The sequence below is a fragment of the Peromyscus eremicus genome, chromosome 12 (genome assembly GCF_949786415.1).
Source record: "Peromyscus eremicus chromosome 12, PerEre_H2_v1, whole genome shotgun sequence".
Lineage (NCBI taxonomy): Eukaryota > Metazoa > Chordata > Mammalia > Rodentia > Cricetidae > Peromyscus > Peromyscus eremicus.
Window position 1 is genome coordinate 875626 of NC_081428.1, and position 22498 is coordinate 898123.

The 22498-nt window shown below is 45.7% G+C and overlaps 1 protein-coding gene across 1 annotated transcript in view; it reads right to left on the reverse strand.

Annotated features, from left to right (window-relative positions):
• Bace2 (beta-secretase 2) overlaps positions 1–22498 on the reverse strand; it is an 86449-nt gene that overhangs the window by 10169 nt on the left and 53782 nt on the right. Inside the window, exons 4-8 of the mRNA XM_059277005.1 lie at positions 15847–15975; positions 14556–14690; positions 12951–13052; positions 5838–5987; positions 3741–3909 (exon numbers count right to left, since the gene is read on the reverse strand). Of these exons, the coding sequence (XP_059132988.1) occupies positions 3741–3909; positions 5838–5987; positions 12951–13052; positions 14556–14690; positions 15847–15975 (685 nt within the window). The remainder of the gene's footprint in view (positions 1–3740; positions 3910–5837; positions 5988–12950; positions 13053–14555; positions 14691–15846; positions 15976–22498) is intronic.

Sequence of the window (22498 nt, forward strand, 5' to 3'; positions counted from 1 at the left end):
GGATGAAGATGGCAGTTTATAAAATTATGCAATTGTTCAGTGATATGCTATTTTAATTTTTTTGTGTATGTGCATGTGTGTGGGTTTATGTTCATGTGTGTGCAGGTGCACACGAGCACTACACACTGGTGTGTGTGTGTGTGTGTGTGTGTGTGTGTATGTGTATCTGTATATGTGTGTGTATACAGACAATTGTGAAAGCCAGAAGAGGGCATCAGAGCCTCCAGAGCTGAAGTTACAGTTAACTGTGAGTCATCCTGTATAGGAACCAAACTCCAGTTCTCTGATAGAGTAGTAATTGCTTTTAAATTTTGTGCTATGTCTCTAAAAGGTTTATTAGATAACCTGGGTAGTATACTCAGACAATGTGGTATGATGTAGCAGTTAAAGAGAGTATTAACACAGAACATTTAGAACATACATTATTTAGCAAAGAGATCAAGTTGACAAGGAACACACACAGTTCCACAACAGTAACATAAATTGAAAATAAAGTCAATTAACTAAGGAAAGTATGTTTTGCCACATGCCTGTCTTGGTTTTACTTCTGTTGCTGTGACAAAATATCCTGACAGAACTTCATGGAGCAAGAGTTTCTTCTGCCACTGTTTACGGTCACAGTCCATTATTTTAGGGAGTTGAGTCAGAGACTTGAAGCACCTGGTCATATCATGTCCACAGTTAAGAGCAGAAAGAGAATGAATTCATGCATGTCTATTTGTATGTAACCTCCTTCCTACACTTACACAGTCCAGGACTGAAACCAAGGGAATAGTACCACCCACAATGCCTTCCCACCTGAATCAATGTAATAAAGACAATCTCCCACAGGACAACCTGACCTAGAGAATCTCTTGTTATATGTTCTCTTCTCTAGTGATTGTAGGTTGTGTCAAATTGACAATGAATCACCACCAATTCTACAATAGACAGAATTCAGGATAAGATGCTTTTCCATTTGAGATCCATTTCCTGATATTTAACCCATGTAGTCTCCTCCTCCACACTGCAGAACCAACAGAACGTGTCATAAACAGTAGCACTACCACTGAAACTGGGCTACAGAAAGTCTTCAGCTTATGTCTTAAGGGTTTTGTGGTACCCTCTTGTGGACAACTCATTAAGAGAGGACCAGGTGCTATTCTGAGGACACTCAGGTAAGTTGTGGTGATGCCCTTGTGGCAATGAGCAGGGACTCTTGCCAACAACCACAGGAGTGAACTTGAAAGCAGTATCTGCAGATGTCGGATGGCTGCAGGTGATGATCAGACTCAGAGCCAGACCCAGTCAGCTCAACCAGTCTCCATGCTTGATCCTTGGAAACTGCAGGAGGAACCACAGTAAAGAGCAGCCACGTTCAGAGAAAGCTGTTAGGAAGAAAAGATGTCTAATACGACATGCTTACACCTGTCTGACAAAATAATAGATGTGCAGTAATCGTAAGAAGAATCCATATGCACTGAGGGAGGGGTATTAGCTACATCTATGACAAGCTTTTGAAGAAAATGTGATTAGAAAATCTCTTAGATTGGATTTTCTGTAAGTGTGCACGCCTTATGCACAGCTAGCCCTCTGTGTCTGTGGGTCCTACATCTGTGAATTCAAGCAATCTTAGATGGAAAATATTTGAAAAGAAGTGCCTGGATGCAGTTGGCCATGTTCTCATTGTTCCCTGAGCAAGCAGAACAGGAACCATTTACATGGCGTTTGCACTGTATCACATTACTAGAGATATAGAAATGGTTTAAAGTATTTGGGTGGTGAGCACGGGCTACCTGTCTATACAGCACCATTTTGCACAAAGAACTCGAGCATCCATGGATACTGATACTTGAGAGGTGTTCTGGGAACCATCTCCCAAGCGTACTGGGAGATGAAGGAATGCTTTCTAGAATTTAAAGTATTATATAATTAAGAATGAAAACGATAAAGAAAGACAGAATGTCTAGTCCATTTCTCACAGGGTTTCAGAGCTTGGCTGTTGTAACAGCAGCCCCCAGGGAAGAAATTGCTCTGATAGCTAAATAATTTGTGTTGAAGAGGAGACAGATATCAGGGTATCTTCTCACAGCTGGTGAGATCAAGTGTGTAAGTGCCAAGGCCTTAAATCTATTTCTTAAACACCATTAAGAAAAAAACTTGTGTTACAACAACAAACATAGTTCAGAATAAAATCAATACAGCTGTGTTGCCCCACTGTGAAACAATGTGAAATCACATCCAGCAGTGGTCCATTCAGACAACATACTGTTATCATACTCCAGGCAGCGCTATGTGCACACAATGCCAGCTGCAGCAAAGGGAGCCCCTGGTTTAATAGCATTTATATGGGAACAAGATTTGTGGGAAAGAAAGCTAAGCTAACCTTAAACTTCTGATCAGCTGAGATTATAAACACATGTCATTACATCCATTTTATGCTGTGCATTGTGGTCGGGCTTGAACCTGGGCTTCCTGTATCCTAGGCAGGCACTTTACCCCAAGTTACATACCACATTCAACCCTCAAAACTTTTGATTTTCTGAGACAGGTCCTTACTCAGATTCACTCAAGGCAATCCTTCTGACTCAGGCTCCTGAGTTCTGGGATTATAGGCATGGCCCACCACACTCAGTTTGCAAACATTTTCCTCGTCCCTTGAAAGGCTATTTTGAAACCCTGCAGCCATCCCGACCACCATCCCAGATACAGGGTCTCCTTCCTCTCTCTCCAGCAACCTGATCACATGCTGAGATCTTCAGTTGCCTCCTCTTGGGCAGCTTGAGCTGCTTGTCACCAGCACCTAGTTTTTGATGGCACCAGGTGTTATGTGAGCTCTACCTGGAGCAGCTGTCAATCTGGAGGTTGCTTCTCTACCCCAGCAGCTTCCTGTGGAGTTCCACCCTAGACTCTGCAGGGTAACTCTGGTGCAGCTTCTCACATACTCCACCCAACATGTTTTGAGACAGTTACTCCTCGGCCTTATTACTTTACGATTCTAAGAAACAACTTCCACAGACCTCTACTTATTTTCTAACGAAGACCCAGATTCTCATGAATTCTTTCCTTTATTAATTTTGCACCAACTGTCAAAACATTGTAATCCATGGCTTCAGACACAGTATAATGATGGACATGAGCTTAGTCTGCTTGAGCCTCTGGGTTTCATTCCCAGAACCCCCAGAATAAAATCAAAGTGTAATTCAGCAGCAAGGTTCATGGGCATTTTTATTTCTTGTGTGGGAAGTGATTTTTCAGTGCAACCACGGTGACTAGCACTCTGAACGAACCTGCTGTGTGCCTGAGCTAGAAGAGCTGTATGTGTGCTGAGCCTGGTGGTGCAGCTGTAATCTCAGCTCGATGGGAGGCCGAGGCACAAGGATCCCAAGTTCAAAGCCTGCCTGAGCAACTTATGGAGATGCAGTTTTGGAATTTAAAAGGCTAAGAAGTAAAGGACTGAAGATATAGTTTAGTGGTAGGTATTACCCTAGCATGTGTACATACCTGGGTTCAACCTCCAGTATTACACACACACACACACACACACACACACACACACACACACACACACACTCACACACCCCTCCTTTTACCTTTCAACAAGCCCAAGAGCCATTTCAGTGGTAAGATCTGGTCACTGGAAAAGAGCACATGTCAAATGGTCCAAGAGCACCCAGCAAGCCACTCTGACTGTTCCAGGTGGGCACTTTCACCAAGGCCCTCTTTTTAGGGAGCTCCTGTGCCACGCAAGCCACACTTACCTGCACAGGGACTCACTGCAAAGCCCACCCTTTTCCGAGCTCTGTCAAAGACCACGTAGAAGCCCTCCATCACGGTGGCTCCAATCACCAGTGCGTTTGTGGAAGAAGAGATACCAAAACGGTAACACTCATAGTTGAGACCAGCTCCCATCATGGGCTGAATGTAGAGCTGTTTGTTGAAGAATCACGGGAAAGACACAGGACAAAGCATGGATTAGACAAGAGCATAAAACTGGGGGTCCCACTCTGCTCAGAGCCCCCCAAAGGTCAAGGGAGACAGAGACAATGATATAATCCCAGGCATCTTGGACACGAAATCAAAAGTGTCTTAGTAAACTTTATTTTTTTAAAGATTTTTATTTTTAATTTCAACCAAGTGTATATGTGTGTGTGTGAGTGTGGGTTTGTGTGCTCACTCTAGGGGACTGACTAATAGTGCAGTAGCTGTCTTGCACTATTAGACTGTCAGGAAGTACTACCTCAAGCAAGGAGTTACTCCCCTCTTCCCTAGAGTCTGGGGCCTTAGCCTAGAGTAGGGCCTTGGAAAATGTGTGTTAAATGAATGTGCATGGTGAAGCTTGATCAGTGTTAAACAGAGCAACTTCTAGAAAGGCTCCACTTAAATCAGGAAAAGGTGCAGGACCATATGCTTAGTTCCCACAGCAACACCTGGACCTAAGGTTTTGGAGGTTGCCCATAGGAAGCAGCTGACAGACAGAGTAGTGGCCAGATGCCACCAAGAGTGTGTTTGCATCTGTTAGTTGGTTCTTTTGTGTGTCCCTTCCAGGAAGAACTCCAGATAATGGACTTGGGAGACAAACGCAGGAAAACTTGAATATAAGATTAGTCCGGCACGCATAGTGTGACACTGCCTAAAATAAAAGAATTTAATAAAATTTAAAAAAATTAAAATAAAATAAAAATTTAAAAATAAAATAAAGTTAAAGAATTCCAGGCCATACATTTTGTATGTAACCTACGAGAACACTTAATCTTGCTGAATCTCAGAAAAAAAAAAAAAATATTTGCCTACCTTAAACCAAAGTAGCATAAAGAGAAAACTGGCAGTATTTCAACTGAGAGTAAGCACATTTTCAAGGGTGTATGAAAAAACTTAGAATTTCCTGTTGGGCTAGAGGATGTTTTAAATTAAAAAAAAAAAAAAGTGTGTGTGTGTGTGTGTGTGTGTGTGTGTGTGTGTGTGTGTGTGTGCCCAAAGCTCTGTCCTAAGAGTCTAGTGACAGGAACCCTGAGTCAGACTTCCCTAGATTCCAGGCAGAGGTTAGGCAGAGGCGATTCCAGGCAGAGGTTAGGCAGAGGCATGCTGCAGGGAAATGACTCCACGGTGCCACCTCTTGTGAGACCAGGAAGTGCAGCTCACCTGGGCCTTTCCCAGTTTGGTACCAGGTCTGTCTTAACAAAGTCAGGGCTCAGGGAAAGAAGATTGGGAGAGTGGAGAGGGGAATGTGACTCTGGAAGACAGAGCTTGGTCTACTGAGCCACTTGGGAAGAAAGAGTTTCTGCGGCTACAGGAACTATGAGGCCTTTACTTCTGACAGTCCAATGTGATTGACACAAAGACAAAATAGAAATGGACCTGTGGCAGATGTCATAACTGTCCTCAAGTTCTTCACCTCTCTGTGTTATGCCTTGAGGCTGTATGACTCCCTGCACTGAGAGGGGAAGACTGTGTCCCCAGCCCTGGAATCTAGGTCCACTTCAGGCTTCTTTGGGTGACATCAGGGAGGGAAAAGGGCTAATACTCCAGGGCTTTCTTGGGCTCTTTCCTCTAAGAACTCCACTGTCACCCATGCTATCTGATGATGGAAAGACACATGGGATTGTTAAGCCACTAAGCTGACCCCAGATATGTGAGGTGAGCCCATAACATCCCAGGCTAAGCCAAGACAGACCCAGCCAACTCCCTGCTGACCAGGGCCATATGAGGCAGACTGACAGACCAGCAGACCTGCAGGTTCACGAGCAAGCAATGGTGTGGTGGCATCATCGTGGCCACAGGTGCCTAGTTATGCATGCAATCTGATTTTACGAGTTACGTGTAAAAGTAAGGAGCAGAGCAGAAACCCAAGTTTGTACCTGTGGCAGAATGGTGATTCGGAAGGAGCGACTGGAGTTCTCATCTCTCAGGTAGATAGAGATCTTAGGGAAATACGCCCACGGCGTTTCAGAATTTGTCCAGCATGCCAGCTGGGCCCCTGTCCAGAAGCCATCAGAAAACTCTGGAATCTAGACAAACAGATCCTGTGAGAAGCAGGGACCAGCCTGGTGCATAACAGGAAATAGCTCTCTACTTTGCTGGTCCCAGCACTAGACGCCCACGAGGATAAACAACATCTCATTTGGACAGAGTGACAGGGACATCAGTCTTCTGGAAGAGCGTTGGTGATGACACAATAATAATTATTAAAACTGCTAAGATACCCAGATCACTTCCTGGGATTAGGCACTGTGAAAACACTTGGCAAATGCCTACTTTAGCCTTCCAGCATGCCAACCTGTGTGGTAATGTTCCCTTTCACATTACCAGGGAGGGAACCATAGAAGTGTGGCAACTTCCCCAAGGCCACACAGCAACAAGCCTTTAGAAGAAAGAAATTCTAAAAGTATCTATTGTAGTTTGATTTCTGTTGCTGTGATAAAATATCCTGACAAAAGCAGGCTGAACTGTCTTAGACTTGTCTGAACTGTAAGAGAGTGGGCTACTCATCTTACAACTCAGGTTACAGTTCATTATAGAAAACAAATGGCAGTGGGAGGGGCGGGGAGCAGCGAGTCACAGTATATCCACAGTTGAGAGCAGGGAGAAACTGGCTTGTGCTGCCTGACTGCCTTCCTCCAGTTTTCTCTTCTCTTACACAGTTCCGGCCCTGGCTAGGGAATGGTGCCACCCACAATGGGCTGGGTATTTCATATCAATGAACAATCTAGATAATCCTCACAGACATGCCCACAGGCCAACCTGATCTAGGTAATTCTTCAACTGCAACTCTCTTCCCATGTCTACTTTATGTCAATATGACAGTTAAAACTACCCATCACAATGGCCTCCTAGGCTCTCTGGGGCATTGCCTGCCTCTGGACTCCAGGGGTTCATTACACTAGTTGCTTCCTAATGCTGTGCTCTTCTTAAACACTCCTCCTCAAGACCTCAGCCCAGACCCCACCTCATCCAGGAAGCCTCCCTGCCTCCTGACTTAACACTAGAACACTGCTCCAGCCCTCTCTCACTTGGCCTTTCCCTGAGGAAGTCTTTGGTAACAAATCTTGCTTCTTGGTGATGAATGATCCTGTACTTGGACCTAGAACTTCTCAGGACAGTGTTCCCTGCCTGTGCCTGTCTATGTCTCACTACGTGGGCCCAACACCTACACAAGACAACACTGAGGAACATGTGGGGGGAAAATGAGTGACACCCAGGATCAAAAGAAGGCCATCAAGAACGGGAAAGGTGGTGCCACCCACCCACTTCTACCTGCAGGGGAATGAGCTCCGTAGACATGTGCTATCTCAGCCTCAGGTCTTGGGCTATGCCTGAGCCACATGTTGGTGGAAGGAATGTGTCTGACAGAGATATGGGGACATGTGGCCAAGGGGAGTGGGCCGCACCAGTGGAGCTTCCCGAGCAAGAAGCTCAGGGCAGGGAGTGAGAAAAAGGTGGTAGGCAGGGCCATAGCAAAGGTATTGACAGGAACCTGCCCACTGGGTGCCAGCGGCAGAAAGAGAGGTGAGAGGAGCTGGGAGAGTGTCCAGTGCTGCTGTGAAGCAGTCAAAGCCTGCACTCCATTTACCCAGGTCTGTTCTCAGCAGCACCACAGGTGTGACCAAGTGGGCATGTGTGCAGCTCATCTGTGCCCTGAGTCCTCTGAGCTCTAGGGGATAGCTAGAGTCAATAGCAGATGGTGGTAGGGGATGAGACTGGGAGAAGCCAGGGCTAGGAGCCAGTCCTGAGAAACAGGTGACACCTACATCTGAGTGCCAGGTGGGTGCTGTGTGCAACACTGGCACATGCTAGGTGCCACCACCCATTCTCTGCGGCAGGAAGCCACCTGTTAATCCTCCCACACAGTCATTGTAGATGTGTAAGGGTTCTAATGCTGGTGCTAATACACTTTCGTCTTTTACAGAAGTGATGGATCCCCAATAGGTATCATAGGGCCCTTCCCCTGATGAGCTAATCAGGATGGAGGACTTATCATTTTGCTGGATGTGACAGAGGTAAGAGTGCCTGGGTCTCCTGGGAGTGCCCAATGTTCCAGTGAAGCATATGACTTCCAGCTCCACTGTGTAATAAAGAGTGAGTCCCAGAGAGGCCAGGCAAATGACCAAGATGGTACAGATCAGATCTGGATGTGTATTTTCTGTTCCTGAAAATATGCCCAATAGTCATATGGAGCCCTGGGGCAGGGGGCTGCTGTTTTCCAACCTCAGGTCAGTTTTAAAGTTGGAAGACACTCTGTACAGATGCCACTTTGATGGTGGGTTCTATAGCCAAGGAGGTGCTAGGCTGAGCCCTAACTGGGATGCCACAGCTGGGATGGATGGAGCTTGGGGCTCCAGAAGATCCACAGACCTAGAAACCATTCCTTTCTACATCCTGCCTAAACAACACACACAGAGAGACAGAGCTCAGGCTTTACAGTTCCTTCCAGTCTGGATCTAGCCTTTTGCTTAATTAGGAAAAAAAAAAAAAAAAAAAAAACAAGCCAAGAGCGTGGACTTCCATGAGCCCTATGTAGGTAAAGGGGACCAATGCCCAGAGGCCCTGCACTGTAAGGCAAAAGATACACACTACTAGAATATGCCCTACCCAAGGTTGACAATCTCATGCCTTTCCTCCCTGATGCAGGTGCTGAGTGAAATCATGGGATAATTTTAGACACAGCAAACAAATGCAGTAAGCTCCTTGCCTCTGCCTCGTGGTTTGCTTAAGTCATCGGATGCTGAGATGAACTCAAGGTACCCGCACCCCTCCACTCACCTGCCCAGGCTCATGTGAGGGCTGGCTGTGGCTCACTGGCTGCACACCTGACACTCCTATGGTCCCCGTGACTTTTGTAAACCCTTAAGAGCTCAGAATATAGAGCCTGAAGGCGCTCACATCACTCCCTCACAGAACATACTTATATTTAAGCACTGGGCATATGCTCCTTATTTTAAGTAGGGTCTGATTTTAAGCAAGCATTCTAACTTTACAGCATGGAAAGACTGACTTGGCATTTTTTGGGGTGTAGCAGCTGTTGGCAAAGATACGGATTTGTTCTGATTTTGGCATGGCTGCTCTGGACCACTGCCTGATACTGGAAACCAAAACCTGTGCACACTGTCTTGCTGGGTGCTCTTCCCATATAAATCTAGGTTTCTGCAATTTGGGGACAGAATAACTGATGCCTCTCTTGTTCCCAAATTTCTGCTGGAATCTGACACACGGCCGTAGTTATCTGCTTTTGGTCTCACTCCAGCCCCTTGCCAGCATCACATGCAGGCCCTGGGCACAACATGCTCATGTTTGGTCATCTAGTGAGGACCTTGAGTAGACATGAGAAAGACAAGGGGCACCTGCCTCTCTCTGGGCACAGGGAGGTGTCAACATTGTAAAAACCAGTTACAAAATCTGTTAATATTAAGTTTTATATTAAGTACACCTCTGATGTTCATTTTCCTGTAAATAAGCAAAGATTTGGGGACAGAGCAATTTGACTCCTTAGTTAGCAGCTGAAGGACTACCCCTTGTTGCTCTGCCTGTCTTGAGCAAAGTAATTATCAGCCTAGCAGCCAACTAGACTGCCCTTAGCTGGTATTAGCCACACAGAACATTCCAGAGATGCCTTCAGACTAGCAAGGACTACAGGGACTGCCCACTACTAAAGTCACCACCTAAGCCAGGGCTGTTTGAAACATTTACTACCAGACTTTTTGTTGTGACAAGCCTGGATGAACTCTAGATGATCCTGTAACCACATCCACCTTGGCCAGGCAGAGAGCAGTTCCCCTGATAGTCTAGAAAAGGTATTGTTTGGACAGGTGCTAAGAGGCAAGGCTATGATTGGTCCAAACAAATGGCTGCCATTGGTTCAGAGCAAATGTCTGTTAGTTGTCAAACAAATGCTGTGATTGGCTTAAATACCCCTACTTGAGCTGTGCAAGCAGGCTGTTCCGGTTCACACAGGCAGTCAGCTGGGAGACCCACTCTGCGGCTACCTCCCCTGGTGTTGCAGCCGTGGTCCCAATAAAAGGCCTCTCTTTAGAGGGTCTTTTCTTTCATACTTTCAGAAGTGTGGGCCGAGCTAGAATGGAGAAACAGCAGCAGAGGGCAGCACCAGTGACATGGCAGAGTAAGAGAGGCAGCAGGGACAGCTGGACAGTTGGCCAGCCAAGCTGTGTAAGTTAAAAGGAAACTGATCGCTTCATGAAGAAGTGCTGGGCACCCTGGCCTCCCAAGTAGCCATTGATAGGTCATCCAGCCTAGCAGCCAAGCCATGAGAGAAGTCACAGTGGAAGAAGGGATAGAGATATTCACAGGTGACAGATATAGATGACAGATGGAAATATATATAAAGAAACAGTCTCAACAACCCCACAGATGGAAGCAGGGAGCCTCCCTGAGGGTTCCCTACTACCAAATAGAGGAACCTAGATTGGACTTAGTGTTACTTGGTATGTATTGAATATGGAGTGTTCCCCCATTTGCTGGGCTTCTGGGAAGTGATTCAGTACTGGGGATCTGACCTCACTGACATTACTTCCTTGAGGGATTCAGAATATCATGGCATTGTGGGGAAGTTGTTAAGGTGGGAGGTGCAGTCCAGCTGGAAGAGGGCACTGGGAGAGGGTCTAGAGCTTTATCTTGCCCTGGCCTTCTTCTGTATTCCCTTTATCTGTGTCCTGGATGGCATGATATGAGCTTCTCTGCTCCACCTCAATTTCCCCACAATGATAAACTGACACCTCTGAAACCATGAACAACATAAATCCTTCTTTCTGTGAGGTATCGTGTCCCAGCCATGAGCAAGTAATTAATAAATACCCACTGACACCCAATGCTGCACAGACTGATATATTTTTCATGTATGTATGTAGTATGAATGAGTGAAAGCATGTATGCTTACCTGTGTATGCTCATATATGCAGGTACAACTGCAAGTGTGTATATGTGTACTGTGCTGGTTAGTTTTATGTCAACCTTACACAAACCTAAACATATCTAAGAAGGACCTTTAATTGACTGGACTGTGGGCAAGCCTGTGGTACATTTTCTCGGTTGATAATTGATGTAGAAAGGCCAAACTCACTGTCAGGAGGACCACCCCAGGGCAGGTGGTCCTGAGTGCTATAAAGAAGCAGGCTGAGCAAGCCATGGGGAACAAGCCAGTAAGCAGCACTCCTCATGGACTCTGTATCAGCTTCTGCTTCCAGGTTTCTGCCATGAGTTCCTGCCCTGACTTCTTTCAGTGATGGATCGTAACCTGAAAGTTGTAAGCTGAAATAAACTTTCTTCCCCAAGTTTCTTTGGTCTTGCTGTTTTTATCCCAGCCACAGAAACCTTACTAAGATATATGTGGAGGCCTGAAGTTAACAGGAGTGTCTTCTTGAGTGGCTCTTCACTCTGTTGAGGCAGGGTCTCTTGCTGAACACAGAGCTCACCAATTCCAGCTTGTCTAGCTAGCCAGCCTGCTCTGAGGATCCCATCTCTGCCTCCCCAGTGCAGAATTACAGGAAGCCACCACACTTGCCTGCTTTGACATAGATTCTAGGGCTCTGAATCCCAATCTTCATACTTGCACGGCAGGCGCTTTATCCACTGAGCCATCTCCCCTGCCCTAGACAGATGTTTTTGGTCTATACTGTTGGTCTGCACTGACTGAAAAGCCGAGATGATGTTAGGAGAAACAGTAGGCAAGCCTCAAAAGCTATGCTGTTTTTGATGGCTAGCCTTGGCTGTTAGCTGACAGCCATTGTTGGTTTACTGTGGGTCAATCTATTACATCGTATATATTCAATCAGTTCTGTTTCTTTAGAGAACCCTGACCAATACACTGTTCTCAACCAGGATATATTTATTATTTAAGGATATGGCCATCAAACAAATGTTATTGGCTAACTGGCTTGCTTTCTAGACAATGTTTAGACACCATTCCAGTTTGGATGAGGAGCAAAGAGGGAACAGATTTGGGGCTTATTTGTTTCGTTTTAAAGGACACATATGCAACTGTGCTTTCCTGTTACTTTAGCACACAGTCATGTGCTAGGTAAGTTTTTATACCAATGACAGCATGAGGAAACAGTGGCCCAAGATTATAATGGAGGGGGACCATTCCTCTCTCCTTGAGACATCACAGCCACTGTGTCATCACAGCCCAGTGCTTCACAGGTCTGGGGTGGAGCTGGTGTGAGCATACCTACTGTACTGACAGCTGTGTAAAAGCAGAGTGACAATTCCAGGACAGAGTGACAGCAAACAGCTGTCTGACATACAACACTTCCCATGGCAATTTTGTGTACTTCTGCTTACAAAGTTTACTGCAAAGCCATATGCTGTTCTATACAGCAGTAGCTACAAACATGCTATGGTTTTTATGTTTCATTTATTTTTTTAGACATTATTATTATTATTATTATTGTGGGAGGGAACACACATGTGGAATAGTATCCATGTGGAGGACAACTTTGTGGAGTTGGTTCTTTCTTCCCATCTTTACATGGGTCCTGGGGATCCAACTCAGGATGTCAGACGTGAATGGCAAGCACCTTTACCCAGTGAGCCATCTTATCTGCCCTTCTGTCTGGTGACAGACACATCACCCAGTTTTGTCTAAATATACCCCATGATGTCTGCATAACAAGGGTATCACATGGCAATACTGTCCTGAGACCATATTTCTATCATTAAGAGGCACATGATACAATCATTCTGCAGATGATTTTTACCTCAGATTAAAAAAAATTCTTGTGCCAACTCAACTATTAGAACACTGGAAGTATTGCACACTCCAAACCAAACCCTCTGAAGCTGACAAGAAGGTATTGCTTGTGGATGGATTCCTATCAAAAGGTAACTTCATGAGTGAGCTCCATAAGCAACAGTCTACAAAACAACCTGCTTTTTAAAATCTTCAGGACACTGAGCAGCAGTCCAGAGACTTACAACACACAGCTGTGTTCTAGAAAATCCCCAAGCACCTTGGGACTCACCAAAGACGTGCGTGCCACAGCTTCCACCACCGCATCGAACACCTTCTGGGGCAGGCGCAGGAGAGTGGTGCCACTGTCCACAATGGCCTTGTCTGCATTATACTAAAACAGAAAAAGGGGAAGGCACTAAGCATGGCTGCATATGTCATCCACGTACTGTGACCCCATTTCCATCACTTGTGTCTGTCATTGACAACTTCATGCAGCCACCGTAGCTCAGTGGTGACCATGAGCCATTTTAACTCGAGAGCTCAGGAGTCAGGGGCCATCCACGCCAGTGTTTTCATAGATGAGGAATCTGAGGCACTAGAAAGAAATAGGACCACAACCCAGAGTTCCTAGGCAGAGCTTTATGACTTCTTAGAGCTACTCAAGTTGCCTATCCCTCATGCTGGGCAGAGGGATAGGTCACTAGACTTCAGAGATTAGAAGGACCCTTTTAAAAGCCACTTCTGCAAACTGTTCAAAATCCATTTTTCTATTATTTGACCAGTGAAAAAAGAGAAAGACAACTCTTGATGGACACCCCTATTTGCATTTGGGAAGGAAATTTAATAACAACACACACTTTGTATTCTAATTTATTGGATACAAACCTGGAGATGTCAGTGATAACTAAGGGCCTTTGACAGTGCAGAAATGTGGACTTGGGACCCAACTACCCCTCTAGCACTGGGGTAGACCAACATTGATTCGAGGTATTCGTAATCATGAGAATTCAGGGCAGTGTGGAGACATGTGGGAATCAACAAGAGGGGAAGTGCTAGAGGGGTCTATACAGTCACTGACTGGTAAGCTTCAGAAGCCATTCTAAAACTGGCACACAAGACTGAGGCTTCCTCAAACTGTAATAATTTTAATGCCATAACACAAAAGAAGCCAAATGCAGTGTGAGACTGGGTGTGCGGCTAATGGGATATGCATTCGTGTTTTCCTAGTGGTATTGTCAAGCTGCTGCACCTTTAGGAGTCTTAAGTTGCGTGTGTGTGTGTGTGTGTGTGTGTGTGTGTGTGTGTGTGTGTGTATGTGTGTGTGGGGAGGGGTATTTAAGGAGGATAAAGCTGATGACAGTTTAATCTCCATTCTCTCTCCTGATAAAGGTTCTTTTCACAGAGTTGAGGGACCATCTGGCCAAGATGGCTGGGGAAGATGAATATGAAGTTGGACACTATCCTCAATACTCAGCACCTTATACTAATTTTTCCAGAGGCTGTAGTGTGTGTGTGTGTGTGTGTGTGTGTGTGTGTGTGTGTATGTGTGTGCATGCATGTAATTTACTGATTTGAATTCAACATAGATAAAGACTGTGATAAATACCACCACCAGGTGGTAGTGGTGTATACCTTTAATCCCAGCACTCAGGAGGCAGAGGCAGGTGGATCTCTGTGAGTTTGAGGCCAGCCTAGTCTACAGACTGAGTTCTAGGACAGCTAGGGCTATTACACAGAGAAACTTTGTCTCAAAAAAACAAAAAAGAAAGAAAAAGATGATGACGACTACCCTGCAATATGATCTACCTTATGAGTTCATGCCCAGGTTCCAGTTAAATACTGAGCCTTCTCCATCACTTATAGGCAGAATCCAACAAGAATGGAACATACTCACCTCTCTGCAGTCCAGGTTGAGGCTCTGGCCTCCGATTTCCAATTTCAGGATCTCTATCTGATAGTACCACTCCTCTTTAATTGGGGTATACCAGATGTCTCCTTTATACAAACTTGGTTCAATCCCACCTAGGACCTGGAAGAAAAACAGTTATAAATGTAAGAGGTAAAAACTAAGTGGTTACATTAGTAGCTTCAAAGAGAAGCATTTACTCAGCGTAAAACACCATTCAAAACAGTACCTTCACTTTATTCTGATGCTCTACAGCTAATAGTGATGCTTGAAAATTCTCCATTTATAGAAGGCTTCAGGGAAGGGAGGTGTTGGTCATGTCCCACAATACTTTGCCCTAGTCTGACAAAGATGCTCCACTGGTATCCCAGGCATACAGCTCCACCTTCATGATGCTGAGAGTTCTCTCAAACAAATGCAGTAGAGTAGTTAGCCATTCTGACTGGCCCTGATTTACTGCCTCAGAAGCCAGAGATGAGGGAAACAGACCGACCATAAGATTTCTTAATCAAGACATTGTATTGCAAAAACAATGTTACCTCACAGTCCTAGGCCACCCTGTCCCTTCAGAAAGAGACAACAAAAGTGTTTGGGGCAGGTGGACTGCTAGCAGAAGGCAAAGACTGGTGCTGATCCTTCCTGCTGCAGTGAGAACAGGCACTGGACACACCTCCCAAAGAGGGGTCCTTCTTATCTTCTGTACTTTGACTTCCTCTGCAAGGAAGTTTGGCCTGCATCATCCCCAAGGGGTACACTGCCCTATTTCCATTTCATTCTAAACATTTTTGTGGGTGGTATGTCCCTGTGTGGGGGGAACAAAGAGAAGGGAGTGAAGGGGTAGGGAAGACAGGAGACTGGCTCTGCTTCCCATCAAGTACATGGAAATTATAGGTGTGCACGCCCCGCCTAGAGGAGGATCATCTGCTGCACCCTCCACGTCCCTTACTTGCTGGTGCGTCTTCCATAGAAAGCCGACTGCTTTGTATATTCTCAAAGGACAATAAGACAACAGGGGTGGGATTTGGAGAAGTACTGAGAATCATGTTTTTAGATGGCTGGACCATTATCGATTTTCTAAAGGTGGTATGACAAAGTTCTTAAATTATCATTAAATCCTGTTATGGTGCCTAATATTTAGTGATGGGTAAGCATTTCCTATAGGGTGCCTGACCAGTACCTAAATTAGATTGTGTGTTTAATGGTTCTGATTTGTTTTTAGTAAAAGAGAAAACCCATCAATTTGTGATTTTTCATCCCTTTAAGACTGAAAGATACCCACAAGACTACCTCCGTTGGTACCAGATCCAGCTACTGGCAATCCAGCTCCACACATCTGCATGGAGAAAATGTCTGGAATCTTTGCTTGGGCCACCAGGGAATCAAAGAAGGTCTCCAGAGAGCTTGATGGCTGCAGAAAGGTGGGAAAGACAGTTACTGTTTTGTGACCACTGTGAAGACAAGGATAAGCTGGTGCAGTCAGCATCCCTCTCTTTTGGTATTCTTGGTCCTTCTACTTAAGAGTCTTCATGGTTAATCAACACATGCTTGAAATTGGGTGTGATCACGCAGAAGTCTCACATCTTGCTTCCTCTTGTCTGGCATTTGAGGTTCTACCACAAAAGTATGATATCTCCAAGAGCTATTAGGATGCTGCCAAGCTGTTTATCACCATTTCAGGATACAAGGTGTGTGAACTTGTGGTAGTGGGTTACTGATTTGGGCTTAGATACTTGGAGTAAGAGAACACAGTTACTCTAAGAGTCCTACCTACCTCCAAAGCCAACCAACATACAAATAACCACTGACCTACAAGGACCATGCATCCTTATCCCAGCCCCTGGTACTCCAGCCATCTTAGGCTTCAATGGTCAGGACACTCCCCATTGCAGGATTGCAGGCTTCCTTTGTCTAGTGCCTCTCCTTCACGGGGCGACATGTTTGAAGGACAACTCCATTTCACAAGAGTGTCCAAGGTGAAAGGGACACTCTGTAAACAGCTTTGGGCTAGAATAGACTAGCATTGCAGGTGCCATGAAGGAAGTTAGTTTAGACTTTGGCTTTCACAGCTGGGAGACACCAGGGCTGGCCACCATGAGTTGCCAGAATTTTGGTTTTTGCTTTCACCTGAGACAGAGTTTTACTACATTGCCTAGGTTGCCCTTCAACTCAGCAGTCCTCTTGATCCGACCTTGAGAATAGCTGGGGTTACCAGCATGCAGCACCATACCCTGCTTGGGTTGCCAGTTTCTTCAGACAAATGTAATGCTCAGCTGTGGCAGCTAAAAGCCTGTTCATGATCACGCTGAAGGAATAGCTGCTACTAGCCACGAGAATTTGAAGCCCCATTATTGTGGGGGTCCCTGAACCTAAGTCCCTGTTCAGGGCCCCATCTGTGGGAGACCTGCTCCCACCTTTTAAAGGGTTCCTATGAGGAAGAGAGAGAGGGATAAGAAAATATTAGATAGAAAGACAGTGAAGAAGAGAAACACAGGATAGCTTTGGGAGGACCTGGATCAATACCCAATGGCCTCTTCCTCTTCAAAAGGACTTTTTATAATAATACCAAGGGTCAGGACAAAAGACCTCCCTCTTGCCATCAAAGCATACTGCACAGCCAAGTGCAGACCCTTCCAAACACCTAGTAACCATGCCCCTGGTCCCATCATCCCCTTATGCAGCCCTGCTGGGTAAAGCAAGCTCAGATTCTTGGACCCTGAGTAAGTTCTCACTAGGAAACCTCTGTGGGTCTCTACACATTATGAATGAGATAGGAGCCTCCTCACTTGATCAGTCCATCTCTCTCTGGCTATTTGCTCCTTCTGTCTCTGCTCCTATAATCCTACCCTGCATTTAGCACCATCTCTGTGGAGAGCCGTGCATGGCCATGCCTCAAAGATGGCGCAGGCATCCGGCTTCCGCCTTCCCGATGGCAGGTGTTCTCTGGGATAAACAACTCCTTATTTGGCTTGGGCGTGGAATCTGGCTTGCTTGTGTATGTCTGACCCTATCGGCATTGTCCACGTGGCACTACGGGGTTGGTTGCCCAGTGGCTATAAAGGGCGTGGGCTGGCTTTCCCCAGAGTCAGAAGATGGCTTTCCCCGGGGTCAGAAGATTGTCTCAAGGTTCCTGAATAAACTGCTTGGAGAAGAGCCTGGTGTTGCGTCTTCCTTGCTGGTCGAGGTGGTCGCGACAAGTGGTGGCCCGTACGGGGAACCTTTAAGGCTCAGAACTCTTCGCAGTCAGGGCAGTGCACTGGTAAGTCCCCAGGTAAGGTGGGGATCTGCGACAAAAGTGGGAAAATTGAAGAGTGGAGCCGCGACAAAAGCGGACGGGAAAATTAAAGAGTAGAGCCGCGACAAAAGCGGACGGGAAAATTAACGAAAATGAAAGCAGATGAAGGCAAAAGTGCTGCTAGTATCATGGGCACAACTTCTTCGCACCCAAATTTTTCTGGCTCTTAACGAGCTGCTCCTTTCAAAGAAATTAAAGATTAAGAAGAGTAACCTGGAGGTTTGGAGACAGGTTAGAACTGAAATGCAGCTAGCTTGCCCAGTGTTTCTCAATGCCCAGACTCAACAGAGATACCATGAACCTTTGGATTTTAAGGTCATCAAGTCTCTAGTGTAATCTGTCCGGGATGAAAATAAGATATGTGAGTTTGTAGAAATTAATCTCTTGTTAAATCTGTGTTAAGAAATCTTTAGATGTTTGCTAAGTTAAATATATGCTAATGGTAGCCCTATATAAGTTTGTAAGATAGATCCATAGAGTTCCTTTAAGAATATAAGCTTGCAAGAAGTATCTAAGGTAGTCTTAAGACATGTAGTAATAAGCTTGTAAGAAGTAAAGATGTTAGTTGTAAATGTAAGTTTAAATAAGATGTTAGTTGTAAATGTAAGTTTAAATAAGAAATATAAGAAGTATATAAGAAATATAAGAAGTATATAAGAAGTAATAAGAAATATATTTGCTAAAGTAGTTCTATAGTTTCATTAAAGAGTATAAATAAGTAGATGTTAATATGTTATATGTGAGTTTGTAAAAATGTGTAAATGTTGAGTGTGAGTTTAGGCTTAAGCACATGTTATATGCGAGTTTGTAAAAAGGTGTAAATGTTGATTGTGAATCTAAGCTTAATGTATGTGGTGAAAGAACCTGAGACATACAGAAGTTAGTGTCCTAGAAGACTGTAAAGCAGGCAGTCTGAGCGGTTTTCAAAGGCTCCAAAAGCCGCTAAAAATGGCAGACGCCAGAACCAGCACAACAAGGCATCCGCAGCTGAGATCTGTGGAAAATCAACGCAACACAGAAAAACCTGAGCTAACATCAAAAACGGTGCGGTTTAGAATACTACTTACCTAAAAAGGTCTCTGGCTTGAGAATAAAAGTTCAGAGACGCTTGTTTGAACAAAAATTAACTGCAGAAAGTTTTGGTTGTAAAACGTCTCTTCATATTTGGAAGTGAAAGCCTGATACCAGAATTTATTTCTTGTTTGAACTTTTTGAACTTAAAATGAGATAAAACTATATGCTTTATTGACTGGGGCCCTCGGCCTCAGGGCCTGCAAATATATGGGGCAGTGGAGAATCAGGAGCAAGGCGGGAGGTTCTGTTTGTGTTTTCCCACAGGACCGGCTAGACCCTATCTGGGTACCTGAACGATTGGTGCCAGGGGCCCCTCAGATGGAGAAACGTGATGACACCCTGGAAGCTGATGTGCCTGATCCTGATAGCCCTGATTCTGACAAGCGTGCCAGCAGGAGCAGCTGAGGATCGACTACTCTGGGCTCTTATAAAAGCCTGGCCATACCCTTTCTAGTGTATTGCTTTATTTTTGAGTTGACTTGCTGCAGGAGCAGAACCCAGATCCTGCGCAATGAGATCATTGCAGTCAACTCCACTCGTGTGCACCTGGCCTCTGCTGCGGAAATGATGTCTTGGCTGCAAAATTCTATCACCTTTTTGAGGGAGTGGGCGGGATTAGGTGCCCTGGCAGGCCTACTGGTGCTTGTCTCCCTGATGTGCCTGTGGTGCATTGTTCGTTTAAGGGTTTCTCAGCAGCGCAATGCAGCCATGATTATCCAAGCCTTTACAGCCATAGAGGCTGGACAGTCTCCCCAGGCCTGGCTGGCCTCATTAAAAGCTTGATCGCGCAGGATGCAAGGCTAGTGCACTGCACTTGGGTCTAGCTGTATTGCAAAACCCAAGAAGAGCAAGTCTAATTGCATGTGGGTTGATACCCTAATTCCCACCTCTGCAAAAAAGGGTATCGGACGGGTCAAGTGTTCTCTGGGTGGATGACACCTGGACTAACACCAGTACAATGTCCAAGTTGTATTTTGGCAGAGATTAGCCCTCTGGTCTTGCCTGCTGCTTAAAACAATAAAGGGGGAACTGTGGAGAGCCGTGCATGGCCATGCCTCAAAGATGGCATCGGCATCCGGCTTCTGCCTTCCTGATGGCAGGTGTTCTCTGGGATAAACAACTCCTTATTTGGCTTGGGCGTGGAATCTGGCTTGCTTGCATATGTCTGACCCTATTGGCATTGTCCACGTGGCACTACGGGGTTGGTTGCCCCCATGTGATCTCTGCAGAAGGGCTCCCCATGTGATCTCTGCAGAAGGGCTCCCCATGTGATCTCTGCAGAAGGGCTCCCCATGTGATCTCTGCAGAAGGGCTACGTGTCTGAAAGGACTGAAAGACGAAGTTCACCAAGGGTGGGCGGGGCCTGTCGGGAACTCATCTGGGACCTCCTTCCTGAAAGGCAGCAGAGGATGAATGCTTACTTCATGTCTGGCCCATCCTTAGACTGGTCCTGACTAGTTTGACTAGTTTTTTGTTCCCTTATCTGGCAACTGTGACCACAGTTGCCTGTCTCAGACCTGTTCTGGGGTTTAAGAGGTCCAAGGTCTTTGTATCTAAAAAGCCTGATGTTACAAGATATTTGTTTACACTATGCAAAGATATGTCATCTGATTGGTTTAATAAAAAGCTAAATGGCCAATAGCTAGGCAGGAGGTATAAGCAGGACTTCTGGACAAAGAGAGCTCTGGAAAGAAGAAAGGGGAAGTCACCAGCTGGACGCAGAGAAAGCAGAACATGCAGGAGAGGTAAAAGCCACGAGCCCATGGCAGCATGTAGAGTAACAGAAATGGGTTAATTTAAGTTATAAGAGCTAGTTAGAAACAAGCCTAAGCTAAGGCCAAGCTTTCATAATTAATAATAAGTCTCTGTGTCAAGATTTGGGAGCTGGCTGGCAGGACAGAGAAAGACTCATTACAGCCTGACACATGCATAGTTCAAACATGATGTTATTCTATGAGTCATTTTTTCCTTAGGCCCTGGGCCTGCAAATCTCTCAGGGACTAAAAAAATCTAGAGCTGTTCAGAACCAGCCCTGAAGGATCCAGATCCAAGGAGGTGTGCAGTGGGGCCTGGCATCTGCAGCATAAGACGCCCCCTAGTGGCTGTGATGTGTAGGCTCTGGAGAACTATCTGGGACCCACTAGGGCACCCATACTAGAATTACTACCCAGTCCTTGGCCAGCCATACTGTTTCAGGGGTAGGACACCTGAACTAGGCCATCCAACTGGTCCTTCTAGATGCAGCCCACTCCCTACAGAGACTATTACTAGATCATCCAATGGCAAGCCTGAAACTAGCTGTCAGTAACTTTGGGATTTTATGGATGAAAAGATAAAAAGGTCACGTGGAGAGGCTGAATGCCTCCACAGAAACCCCTAAGTAGTCTGTTCTCATGAAGGCTTTACACATTATTAATTCCATTTAATTTAGGACTGTTCTTCAGAATAATTAGCATTAAAGGCATCTCATCCTTCATTTCCAACCATTAAAGATATGATTTGCCCAAGGTCATACTGTCAGCAGAAGGGGACTTAGGAAGCCAGGTTCCACACCAGTCTTCACATCAATGAAGTCTGTCCACAGCGCCAAGGACAAAGGGGCTCTTGAGCCCGTCCTGGCTCTGCAACAGAGTGAGAGTGGCCTGGGGCTCATGTATCAATGGATGCTAAACATCTTCACTGAAGCAACCACACATGTAAATGAAACACACGGGCCTCACAGGGTCTGCCTCACAGGAACATGAGCTGCATGAATGGCTATCTTGTGATGTCCTCTGCCTGGGGTCTAACAGGCACTTGGTAGCCCGTTTCTCCAGGAGAATCCAAGGGCTTGGAATTCCCCATTTGTTGCCCCCCCCCCCACACCATTGTAAATAGACTGGAGCTGAGCACATATTCCGCAGGGTGAGTGAATAATCTTTTCTGGATTGCCCTAGGCTACACAGGGCCACTGCTCATGTGGCTACACTCTTCCCTGCAATAAGCTAAGGCTCAAAGTTTAGGCCTAAGCCACTAAGCCAGGGAATGGTGCCCACTAGCGGTGCCAGGATGGGTGACCCCTTCTGCTTTGCTCAAGTGCATAACACCTGCAGGAGCATAACAAGCAGGAGCATGAGGACCTAAGATTGATTCCCCAGAACTCATGTAAAAAGCCAGATATAGCAGCAGCACATGCCAATAATCCCAGCACTGGAGTGGGTGCAGATAGGGGTTCCATGAAGCTTGCTGGCTAGTCAGCCTAACTGAAGTGGCAAGTTACAGGTTCACTGAGAGAGAGTCTAAAAAAATAAGGTGAAGAGTAAGTGAGGAAGACGCCTGATACCAACATCTGGCCTCCATTCATTTGTGTGATGCGCATCCCCAACACATATACACATGTGTGTGTGTATACACACACACACACAAAACTAACATTATGTGGGAGGCCAGCTCCCACATTTTAAAGGGTTCCTATGAGGAGGAGAGATAGAAAGACAGCAACGAGAAGGATCACAGGATAGCCTTGGGAGGACCTGGATCAATACCCAACGGCCTCTTCTGCCTCTTCAAAAGGGCTTTTTATAAC